Here is an 11,314-nt window from a genome sequence, read left to right as displayed (position 1 = left end):
GAAGCAGATGTGGAACTGGGGTGGGGGTGGTGTGGGGAATGATGGTGGTGTTTAAGTGGGGAATCCTCCCAAAGCCGACCTGGGGAGGCAAGCCCCTGTGACCAAGTGGAGAAAGGACACGGATAGGAGAAAAGCCAGTACGTTGCACTTCCCTGCGTGGGAGGGTAAGGGTTTGTCCATAATGTGAGATTCACCTTGGCCAACCCCTAAGGAATACTCCCCTCCCTTACTGGGAGATGCCCAATCCTGCTGGCCCGTCTTGCCCGTGGTTGGTAAATGTGGAGAGTCAGTTAAGTGGGTGGACCAGTCACAGAAGGCCTGGGGGCGGGGCTGGAGGAGGGAGGTGGGTGGTGGTGGGTATCCAGAGACTGCCATAGATTCTATCTCTCTCTGTGTCTCTCTGACACCCTCTGTCTTTCTCTTCTTCACACACACTCATGCCCGCACGATCCACACATATTACAAGCACGTGCTGAGGATTTGCGCACCTGTGTGGCAGCAGGGATTGAACCCGGGCCCTCGCCGAGCCAATGGACACACTTTCTAGTCCTGGACATGTTCTTTTAAAAATAAATAAATAAATAAAATAAGATCTTATCATTCAGGTTAATCTCTAGAAAGAACCGACCAGAGTTTAAACCCCGTCTCAAAACGGCAAAAACAAAAAACAAAAAACAAAACAAAACAAAAAACCCCACAAAGAGGCTGGAGAGATCACTCAGTGGGTTTGGTTCCAAGCACCCACCTTGTGGTTCACAACCATCTGTAACTCTAGTTCCAGGGATCCAACACTCTCTTCTGTCCTTCAAGGGCACACATGTACACAGACACACGCACAGGCAAAACACTGATGCACATAAAATAAAACTAAAATCCCACTAAAATCAGCTCTCTTTGACATCGTCCCACATCGCTGTAGACGCGCTGCAGCGGGACAGCTCTGTACTGAGCGGCTGCACCCGCCAAAACCTTGGTATTTAGGATCGTGGCTGTTGACCCCATTGACAGAGTGCTTGCACTCTCTGCCCAGCACCACACACACAAGGGGTAACCTGGAAAGTCAGCGCTTGCGAGATACAGGCAGGGGGATCAGGAGTTCAGGAGTGTCCTCCATATGGAACTCGAGGGCAGACTAGGCTGAGACCCCATCTCAAAAAAATGTGTGTGCGTATGTATGTGTGCATGTGTGTATATGTGTTTGTGTATGTGTGTGTAAGTGAATGGGTGTGTGTATGTATGTTATGTGTGTATGTATATGTATATGTATGTGTGTATGTGTGTATGCATTAGTATATGTGTATTGTGTACATGTATGTATGTGTATATGTGTGCGCATGTGTATATATGTGTGTACATGTGTGTGTGCATGTGTATATATGTGTGAATCTGTGTATGTGTGTGCATGCGTGTATCCATAGGGTTGTGTAGGACGTCATACAGGTGAAGTCAGGTACAAGATAGAGCGAGGCCTGTCATCGGACGAGAAGGAAGGATGGGTGGGAGAGAAGTTTTAGGAAGAGGAGGAGGCTGGAATGGGAAGGAGGAGAAGGCGCAGAGAGAACACGGAGGCGGATGTTAAGATTCCACTCTTAAGGGATAGATGTGGACAGGGCTTTGTATGGTTAGGTGGGCAATTATATCTTATCGATTGGATCAGAGGTCATTGTGTTGTGTGTTCTTTCATGTGGCGATTTAAGTTTAAGAGAATATGTGGCAGCCAAAGACACGAGGCCGCCACAGAATTGGGAATTGGGGTGTCTATTTCTGCCATGGTGGCAGCCTGCTTTGGGAACTGCATGGGTAGAGAGATTGTTGCCAGGCTCAGAGAGAGGCCTTTGGCAGTGTGATATGGGATGGAGCAGAGCGGGTGAGAGGCTTTGCTGACTGAGATTAAGATATCAATCAGAGATCTTGGGGCAGTGCAGTGCAGAACCTAGTGCGAGGTAAAAGACAGTTTTGTTTTGTTTTTGTTTTTTTATAATTTTACAAGAGGATTGGAGTAAGACACAAGGAACAAAATGATTCTTCCAGTCTTGGCTGTGCGTGTCACCCGTTCGCTCCTGCCGGCACCTGCTTGTAGGCCCCATTACTCACACGATGACACCTTCATTCTCTATCTTGGAATCTCAGCCTTTATCGAGGTAGTTCCCAACCTGTGGGTCGTGACCCCTTTGGGGGTCAAATGATCCTTTCACAGGAGTCGCATAGCAGACGTCCTGCATGTCAGATAGTACACCACAATTCACAGCAGTAGCAAAGTTACTGTAGCAGGTCACCACAGCGCGAGGAGCTGTAATAAAGGTCGCGGCATTCGGAAGACTGAGAACACTGCTCTGTTGGGAGTGACCTCCCTTCTAGGTAATTTCCAGGCACAGTGATTTCTCTCTTGGGTTGTTTGACTGCTCTTTTCACATAACCCTCATGCTAGGACCCTGAGGGTGTCCTGGGGCAGGGTTAGGGGGCTGTCACTGGATCACTTTTTCCTCCCTCCCAATGTGGCCACGTTGAAGATTCACCTTTCCCTATATTTTTATTATTAATTTGCCTTTTTAGTTGGCTTATTGAAGATGGCTGAGTAGGGCTGAGAGGGCAGACTCTGACGGTAGTAAAATCCAGCCACAGCATCACTGACAGGGACAAAGAGGAGATGGGAATGTTCCTTCTGGCTCTCCACTCCAGGACTGTGGAAAGGGGGACAGAAGTGGAGGATGGGGGAAGGGCGAGTCTGGTGCTAATCCCAGCTTCCTGTTGGGATTGTCTTCGACTGCTGCACAGGGGGCCTATCTTCGGATGTCGCAGCTGTGGAAATAGATCTCTCCTCTCACCTGTTTTTACGCAATAGGCACTTCACTAACTTCCTGTCAGAAGGATACATGCTTTGGAAACAGAAGACAGTGTTGTGGACTCTGGTACTGAACTGCCCATCTCTGAGAGGGTAGTGAGTGGCTCACCTCGGCCAAGAATTCAGCAAATCTGCAGGGGGAAGGGAAGAGTCCCAGGCACTCTGGGCCAGAGCCCCAGCCTGTTCTGTACATTTGCCCAGGGTCTGCCTGGTCCTCCCCAGAAACCACTGGGTCCTTAGGAGTGCCCTCTCCTAAGCATGACTGACTCTGCTCTCCTTATTGACTCAAATGTTCATGCCAGGTCCTATACATTTTATTCTTGTGGGAGCAGGAAACCAAGTCACCCCGGCTTCTCACTCAACAAACATGGGTCCACCCGGGGTTAGCGCCAGCACCAGGTGCAGGAAGAGTAGGGCCAAAGTCTGGGGAACCCCATTCAGGGGCCTCCCAAGGTGGATCTCCAGAAGAGAGACACCCCCCCCCCACGCCGGAAGAGGAGGAGGCCAGGGCGGAGTCTTGGGCTGTTTCCTAAGCACCAGAAGTCCTGGCTGGGTCCTGGGCTGGGCTGTACTCTTGGGAGGAGCTCTTCCTGGCGTCGCCATAGCTGCCTAGGTAACTAACCCGCTGGGCCATGGCCTCCCTCGGTAGTGAGAGCCGGAGTGGTGCCCCAACACAGAGTACAGCCCCTACGGTGAGGCCTGGGCCCAGGAGCACCCTGTCTTAAATGGGGCGGTGGGGGTCGCAGGGAGGACTGTAGAGCCAGGGTAGGGGCAAACCAAACTCTGGGGTGCATATGGGATGGTGGGAAGGGAGGTCCCCAACTTAGAGGAAGAGAGTGGACTGGGAGGGCAAGGATCATGAGGTGCAGAGACACTGAGAGGGAAGTGGGGGTCTCCTGACATGCCCCACCCTCGTGTACTTGGTTTGGCTGCATCTCCCCAACCTCGTCCCCAGCCCTGGGTGACCATCCTGCAGCCTTTGCCTTGGACAGTCGCCTCTCCTCAGACTCAGCATAACCGAGTCAAGGAAGGTAACGGTTCAGGGTCACTCTCCTGACTCCCCCTACCACACATACTTGGGGGCCTTCCTTCTTCTGCTGGTTACATCCTATATAAATAAGGTCGGGTCTGGGAGGGAAGGGACTGTGTGGGGGTTCGGTGGGCCTGTTGGAACCCCGCTCCCCAGACCTGCTGGAGCTGATGATGCTACAGAACGCACAGATGCACCAGTTGCTTCTGAGTCAACTAGTGGCAGACGCCCTGAGCCCGGGGCCAGAGTGGCCCAGCCCACAGGTATGTGAAGGTGGGGGCCAGGGTGGGACTCTATATGGGGGTCCCCACCTGGAGACAAAAAACTGAGGATAGAGTAGCAGGAAGCTAGCCTGCACCCCTGTCTGCCAGAGTCTCTTTGGCGTTTACCAATGAGCCGAGACCTGGTCAGCTTCCAATAGGAAGGGAGTTCCCAAATCTCCACTACCACCCAGATCTTGTCTTCAATGTTTTCCTTTTGGATAATTTCCTGTGCACCTCAGGCCCCAGGAGGGCAGTAAAGGGAGTGAGGTCTGAGAGAAGAGGGGAGGAAAGGGGGCTCTAGGAAGCCCAGAGGGGTTCAGGAGGAGGTAAATCCTGAGGTAGGTGTAGATCCTGAGTTGCAGTGTCTACCTCTCACCCCTAGGTCCTCCGAGACCCTGAGATGAGTATCTCCCTTCCTTGAGGGGCCCCAAAAGATGCAGGAACAAAGGGAGATTTGGTGTAGACCTCCCGGTACCCTCTCTGGAGTCACTGGGACATTTCCAGTCAGTTCCCCATTACCTCATTCCCACCAGTTAATTCTGATGCTCTTAGATGAGAGGCTTAGCCTCTTAGAGTTTCTCCTCTCTGCTTAGTAAAGCATCTTCAAAGAGCCTTACCCTGAGGTGGTGATTATTTGTGCACCCAATAGCTGAGGAGGGTGGAGCAGCGGAGGCAGGGAGGGCCAGGCCTGCGTCATCACCTCTCTTCTTCGCCCAGCACAACCCCCAGGTCCATACAGACAGCCTCGAGGAGCAGGTGGAGGAAGAGATGGAGATGGGGGAGCAAGAGCCTTTGGTCTTCCACCATCACTACTTGCCTTGCCCAGTGACCTCTTTGAGCCCCATGTCACTCTGGCCATCCTCTTTCCTCTCTGTTCCCCCACACCAGCCTCCCTGGCAGGGCGCACCCAGGATCCAGCACCAGCCCCCTGCCTCCAGGCAAGGGGAGGTGTAAGTGAGACGGGAGGGGGCGTGGCCACGTTCCCGATCAAGGTCGGAAGAGCTTGGGGTAAAGCCTCAAAAGCCATTCTGAGCCTCTGAAGGGTCTCTCCTTTCTCTCTCCCATCTCAGGAGAGATGTGCCCCCACCTCCACCCCCGAGTGCGACGGGGACTGTAGGTGCAGATGTACCTCCGGCTTCAGGTAGGGGCTGGGTGGGTGGGCAGTGGGGCCTGACCTGGGGCCGACTAGGTTGTCAGAAGGGCCGTGTGACCTGTGGATGAGGGGGCTGGGGCTGGGGGTTCCCTGCCAACCACATCTCCAGCCCCTGCCTTGACCCTTTCTATGTTCCTCCTTGGGGTCCAACAAAGCAGGAAGGAACAAGCTGAGGGTTCTGTCTTTCTAGACTACTATGATGCCGACAGCCTGCCGTGAAGACATGTTCATCAGACCTCTCGCTTTCTGCTCAGGGCTGCCCCAAACTCCGGAGCCATGGTGGCCCTTCTTACCCGCTCTGCCCCGGCAAGCCCTCACCAGGCTCTCTACTGCCACCTTGTGCCAGCTGTCCTGGAGTAAAAGCTCTCTTAAGCCCAAACATGACCCAGAAGCTACTTAAAACCAGTTGATCCCCTGTTTCCCATCTAGACCAAAGTAAGGCCCTGATACCAGAGCCCAGTTATTCTCTGCCCCTCTCTCTGGGATGATGAAGGCTGTGTCCTCAGCCCTGGGGCTTAACATAGGGGAAGCGAGAAAAGGATAACTAAAATATCCAAATTCCTTAAGACTTCCGGAGGGCAACGTGGACCGAGAGGGGCCCAGCTTAGGAGGCCCCTGCACATGATTCAACTCCCTTGAGCTTCCTCTCATTGTTGGCAGAAAGGAGAGTCAGGGCTGTGTCCTGATTCAACCGGGAGCAGCACGAGGTCCCCAGAGTCAGTTGTGAACAGAATGTCCTCCGCCTCCTCGGACCTCAAGAGGAAACAAGTTGATCCTAATGGTGTGGGTAGATAGCTGGGGTCTGGGATGCAGAGGCTTGGAAAAGCCGTGGGAGAGAGCAGCGGGGGGAAGAGCAGAGGAGACACTGGTTGTGGACAGGTAACAAGTAGTCATGGCTGTCGACTGTTATCCCAGGAGCAGTCATGGTGGGCACAGGGTGAAATCCAGGTATTTGTATTGAGGCTAAAAAAGGAAATGTCCCCCGAATCTTCTGCTGCCGCCACAGTCCTTCAGCCAGCGCTGAACCACACCTTGAAGGCGCCATGTTGAGTTCTGGGAACTCCCAGGCGCCTGTCAGCGTCCCCGGAGGGCTCGGGGGAGCCTCCTCCAGGCAGCTAGCACCCCGTAGGTACCTGTCCGCCTCCTGTGCCAGTGCTGGCCGAGGATAAAGCAAAGCAGGACGGATGTCACGAATAAGAACAGAAGTATTGACACCACTACAATGATGATGACCATCTGGTTGTCTTGCCTTATTTCTGGGGAAGCAAGAGGCAGCAGTCTCAGAGATCGTCAGATGCCAGGAGCCCCCAGTCTGCCCACCACTCCCTGCCCACTCATACATTCCACAGTCAGCCCAGTAGCAGAGGGTAGTGACCTAAGGTGAGAGTGACATCTAAGAGGAAGGCGGCCTATGCTCTAGGCCATTGGGCAGAGCAGACACCCTTCTCTTCCAGCAGCGCCTGACACCAGTATATGGTGGCGGGGTACCACGGCCTGGAGGATGTCATGGTCAGGTTTAGACCATGCCTTTCTTGGGCGTAGCTGAGTAAGCTTCAGGTGAGCTCACTGATGGACAGGCTTTGGCTCTCGAGAGTCGCAGAACAGCAGTGCTCAGGGGAGCCTGCGGATCAGGCTAGCCAGCCTCCTCATTGTAGAAAGAAGCCATAACTAGAGAGAGGGGCCACACAGCTCAATAATGGCCAAGCCAGCTGGTTGAGCTCTTCTGGCTTCTGGAAAAGTTAGGGTTCAGCTTGGAACTTGGAGAGAGACCCAGGGAATCAGGGTATAAGAGGGAGCCCTCAGGATTATATGCGCACATCAGACCAACGCCTAAGAGTGGGCCTCGTGGGTTTTCTTTCCCCACGTTGCCAAGAAGTGCTACCTCTAACCCTCTCAGCCAATAGGGTCTCCTTACCATAGACTTCAAGGCTCTGGTACTCTGAGATGCGGCGGTAGAGAGACCCACCGTGGGGTCGTAGATCCAGCTCAGCCTGGCAGGAAAAGTTAAGACCATCCTTTTTCAGAGCTGTGCTGTTGAATATGGCTATGACCTCTTCTGGGACAGTTTCACCTCCCCCAAATGTCTGGTTCTTCAGGGTCTCTCTGCCACAGAGCAGAGAGAGGGTGAGGCTCTCAAGGGGCTTCACAGAGGGCACCTTGCATTCAATGCTGAAGGCTTCACCCATAAACACTCGAGGGGGCTGCAGTTTCAGTGTTACCTGAGCTGGAGGCTCTGTAGGAACAAAGCAGGAAGGCCAGTCAGGATGGAACTGTGTTCCTGCAGGTCCAGCCTGGCTAAGGTCCACCTCCTAGTATCCCAGATTCCTCACAAAACTTGAGAGAGAGAGGAAGTGGGCTTGGCCCGCTCATTGGAAGAGGAAGAGGAAGTGTGTGGTAGAGGGCATGCAGGGTGCTACCTCTGCAGACATGGTTTGGAAAATAGAAAAGGGGTCTACAAAGAGAAGATACAGAAATGGTACAGCCAACTAGAAAGATATTAAAAAGCATCTGGGGCCAGGCAGTGGTAGCACACACCTTTAGTCCCAGCATTTGGGAGACAGGGACAGGCAGCTCTCTGTGAGTTTGAGGCCAGTCAGATCTACAGAGCTAATTCCAGGACAGCCAGGGCTACACAAAGAAAGCCTGTCTTAAAAAACAAAAACAAACAAACAAACATACAAGCAAATAAAAAAAAATCTGGACCCGTTTCCAGACTCTCTAGATTCTAAACACAAATTTAAAATTAAACCTCTGGGTGTGTGTTTGTGTTATGAGTATTTGGAAGGGAGCACGTGAGGAGCTGACTGAGTTTCCTTGTGATGCTGGGACAGGAGTGAGGTTTGCCTCACTTCTCCAGAACGAGGACTATGGTGTACCCTGGTTCCCTCCTAAATTAGAGCACCTCTCCTCCACTCACCCACTTAGGACTTTGGTCGTCTTTCTATTCTTTGACCCATCAATGTCGGTAATGGGTCCCAGGGACACACCTAGAGCTAAGGCGCTGAGAGAATCCTGGCCTACCCGGGCAGGTGCGTATGCAAGGCTCAAACATTTGCCACAGGTTCTTGGAGGAACAAGGAGAACACTGCAAAGCACCTCCACTTTCCTCATGAAATGAGGAAGCTACTAGACAAGGCTAGATCTCCTGATCTACTCACTGCTTGTGATGGAGTAAGTGCTCTGGTGCCTGAACTGGGTAGAAAGTGACGTCAGGGTCTGTGCAAACCTTGGCTGGTCTGACCTTCTTGGAGCAAGGGTCAAAACCAGTTTGCTTCTGAGGTACAGGAGGATTCGTGGAGTTCAGCCAGGGCTGTGAGCAGATCCTGAGCCCTCAGGCCTGGCCTGCGGCTTGTGGCTCAGGAGCCGAGGGAGAGGAACCCCGTGATGAGAAGACCCAGGAGAAGTCTCTGAGCAGTCAGTGTGTAGCAGTAGTAGTAGCAGGAGTAGACACGGGCGCTGTGCTCAGGAGTAGAGACCCACACATAGACACTCACCGTACACCCTGATGTTGACACTCTCTGCCTGCTGCTTTCCCGAACAAGTGAAATGGCAAAGTAAGACCGTGTCGACAGTGGCGTTTGAGACTAGGAATTCTATCCATTTCCCATGAGGGTCCTCTTCCAACATTAACTTATTCGTAGGGGTCTCCAGACCACCGATCTCTGGGGCTGCACAGCTGGTGCTGCAGTTGACTCTCCAAGCCTCTGTGGCTTTTACTATCTGCTTCTCAGACTGTATGTAGACTTCAAAGGCCTCACCAGACCCTGTAAGACCAAAAGCACTAGGCAGAAGATGTCTCTGATGCCTGCCCTTGGGGCTCTCTATTACCAGTGATTGTAATTAAGGCCGGAGGAGACAAGTCGGTCCCTTTGCTCCATTCCCAAGTCCCTTTCCTCCAGCCCCTTTATCAGTCAGCCCTAGGTCAATCTCCCTCAAGCCTACTTTTGGCTTCCTTAAGTTAAGCTCCAGTACAATGTTCCCTCTGTCATGAAGACGTCTCTGAGAATGGAGGTGAGCGCTGAGCTTACATAATCATAGAAAAAGGCAAGGATGCACTTTGAGTAGGGGCAAAGCTCCAGGGAAAGAGAGTAGAGGCAGTGGAGGGACTCCATTTTAACAACGTGGTTAATATAAGATAATGATATTGAGTCAAAGACAGGGAGGAGTGAACCTTATGCAAGTTGTGGGATCACGTTCCAGGTAAAGGGAACCACTGGCTTACAGACCTGACATTGGGATCATGCTTTCATGAAGCAGTGGAGAACCAAGACGACCAGACCTTAGCTAGGAAGAGCAATGTTAGACCAGAAAGCAGCAGAAAAGAAATGAAAGACCATGAAAAGGACCTGTTGTACTAAGGATGCAGAGTTTATGTTAATGCTCCATAGATATTTTGGAGTCAAGACGACATTCAGACTGGGCCTGAGTTTCGCATGTTTCTCTTTACACTGACCACACAGCCCTGTGAAGGACAGACATTTGGGACGTATCTAGTGTAAGACGATGGGACCCTCAGTGTTCACCTCCACTCTGTGAGGACCGTGAAGGTCCTGGGTCCTAGCCAAGAGGGTCCCCTACACATGGCTTGTGCTTTCTACCTCCCCATGTAGCCCACTCAGCCATCGGCTAATGGCATGCAATTCAGTGGCAAGAGGGGCTTTCCATGTAGACAGTGCTGGATTTGAACTCAACGATTGCTGTGCAGTGGGCCAGATGTATTCTTTCTATGTGCCTATGATCCTAGTTCCTGGACCAAGGCCATGAGAAACCAAAGCCAGGCTGACAGTCTTCCTTGTCTATGGTGGAGAGGCCCCTGTGGCCAGGATACCCCCTTCCCCAACCAAGGAAAATCAAAACTCCCCACCCTAAGATGCCATGAGCTGGGAACCCCAGGGTCCCGGCTTACCTGGGCTGCAGAACAGGACAAGAAGGGTTAGAGACAGGTTCCAGCAAGCAAAAGAAGACATCTCAGGTGGGGTCTGTGGGGGTCTATGGGCTTCAGGGGCACAGCTTCCTGGAGGGATAGGGAGAGACGTATACTGCAGGCCGAGGAGTGAAGCCTGAAGGTCCGGACTGAAATTCGCAATCTCCTCTGTACCAGTGAGCTCATTTCCTCTAATTATCTGAGATCAGGAAACGGTATGCACAGACTGGCTCCCCTGCCTTCAGGGCCTCAAGAATTCAGGCAGAGGAAGCCAGGAAGCAGCAGATAAGCAGGGGTTCTCGCATGGGGCATGCTCCCTGTGCGGGGTTAGGAAAGCAATGGGAGCTGGCATGTAGGGAAGTGTGTGTGCAAGGGTGCATGCCCTTACATGTGTGTGTGTTGGGTGGGTGGGGGGATATACATGGAATTTCTATTACTGTACATGGGGCAGGATGAGGCCTCCAAGACTCAGATCAGGGGGACTCTGAATTCCACCGCGCCTCTGTTGGAGTCATCTCTGAGAAGATAATATCCAAAGTTAGAACATAGTCACATAGCAATCTCTTGCTAATGCCCTGAGTAGATCTGCATACCTTAATGTCTCACTTAGTTTCCAGCAGAAGCCGACCTCTAACTCGGCTATCGCAGGGCTCACACAGGCTCCAAAGATTGCACCGTAACCTCCTGTGCGTCAGGACGTCAGACAGCGGTAGCTATAACCTGTAGCTATATAAATCATAGGCTCCTTCCTGGGCAGGCTTCACCCCAGGTACTGAACTTTGGAGAGAAGGCCTTCCCAGGTGACACCGTGTTCACCATAGCCAACCTCACTCCCTCAGATCTGTCTTAGAACCTGGGGGATAGGCAGGGCAAAAGCAGGCCTCCTTGCTTTCTTGGTGGAAACCCAGTAAGGGCCTATCTAAAGGAAGTCCCAGGGCTTTTGAGGGCTCCTTATCTGAGCTCGGGAAGCCACGTGCAAGGCCAGCTCCAGATTTCAGGTAGAGGAAGCCTCAAAGGCCAGGTGCCTGGGTTAGAGGACTCTGTGACATCCTGTCCCTGAGCAGTAGCTGTTGTACACAGCTATCTAGTGCAGATGCTATCA

General features: G+C 52.4%; 2 protein-coding genes across 2 annotated transcripts; one reads left to right on the top strand and one right to left on the bottom strand.

Moving 5' to 3' along the window:
* The first annotated feature begins 3,089 nt into the window (after positions 1–3,089).
* On the top strand, positions 3,090–6,138 carry Prr29 (proline rich 29). The gene is made up of 6 exons (XM_032913728.1): positions 3,090–3,534; positions 3,798–3,873; positions 4,029–4,135; positions 4,865–5,085; positions 5,206–5,276; positions 5,479–6,138. Exons 1-6 carry the CDS (start codon positions 3,475–3,477, stop codon positions 5,505–5,507), a joined length of 564 nt encoding a protein of 187 aa, XP_032769619.1. The 5' UTR covers positions 3,090–3,474; the 3' UTR covers positions 5,508–6,138.
* An 88-nt stretch (positions 6,139–6,226) lies between these two features.
* Positions 6,227–10,896, bottom strand: Icam2 (intercellular adhesion molecule 2). Its single transcript, XM_032913727.1, has 5 exons — positions 10,806–10,896; positions 10,195–10,729; positions 8,783–9,052; positions 7,204–7,521; positions 6,227–6,544 (listed from the first exon to the last, which is right to left on the bottom strand). Exons 2-5 carry the CDS (start codon positions 10,253–10,255, stop codon positions 6,363–6,365), a joined length of 831 nt encoding a protein of 276 aa, XP_032769618.1. The 5' UTR covers positions 10,256–10,729; positions 10,806–10,896; the 3' UTR covers positions 6,227–6,362.
* Between the last annotated feature and the right edge of the window lie 418 nt (positions 10,897–11,314).

Source organism: Rattus rattus, chromosome 9 (genome assembly GCF_011064425.1).
Source record: "Rattus rattus isolate New Zealand chromosome 9, Rrattus_CSIRO_v1, whole genome shotgun sequence".
NCBI classification, from domain to species: Eukaryota; Metazoa; Chordata; class Mammalia; order Rodentia; family Muridae; genus Rattus; species Rattus rattus.
Note: the sequence above shows the minus strand (reverse complement) of the source record. Positions and strands in the feature narration are given on the sequence as shown.

What these genes read in the sequence shown, in the direction of transcription:
- Prr29 (XM_032913728.1), top strand. Translation starts at nt 3,475, where the DNA reads ATGGCCTCCCTCGGTAGTGAGAGCCGGAGTGGTGCCCCAACACAGAGT. An exon ending in CAGAGTGGCCCAGCCCACAG is followed by an intron (nt 4,136 to 4,864) that starts GTATGTGAAGGT and finishes CACAACCCCCAG; the next exon opens with GTCCATACAGACAGCCTCGA. An exon ending in AGATGTACCTCCGGCTTCAG is followed by an intron (nt 5,277 to 5,478) that starts GTAGGGGCTGGG and finishes CTGTCTTTCTAG; the next exon opens with ACTACTATGATGCCGACAGC.
- Icam2 (XM_032913727.1), bottom strand. Translation starts at nt 10,255, where the DNA reads ATGTCTTCTTTTGCTTGCTGGAACCTGTCTCTAACCCTTCTTGTCCTG. An exon ending in TGTCAACATCAGGGTGTACG is followed by an intron (nt 7,522 to 8,782) that starts GTGAGTGTCTAT and finishes TTGTTCCTACAG; the next exon opens with AGCCTCCAGCTCAGGTAACA. An exon ending in CCAGAGCCTTGAAGTCTATG is followed by an intron (nt 6,545 to 7,203) that starts GTAAGGAGACCC and finishes TTGCTTCCCCAG; the next exon opens with AAATAAGGCAAGACAACCAG.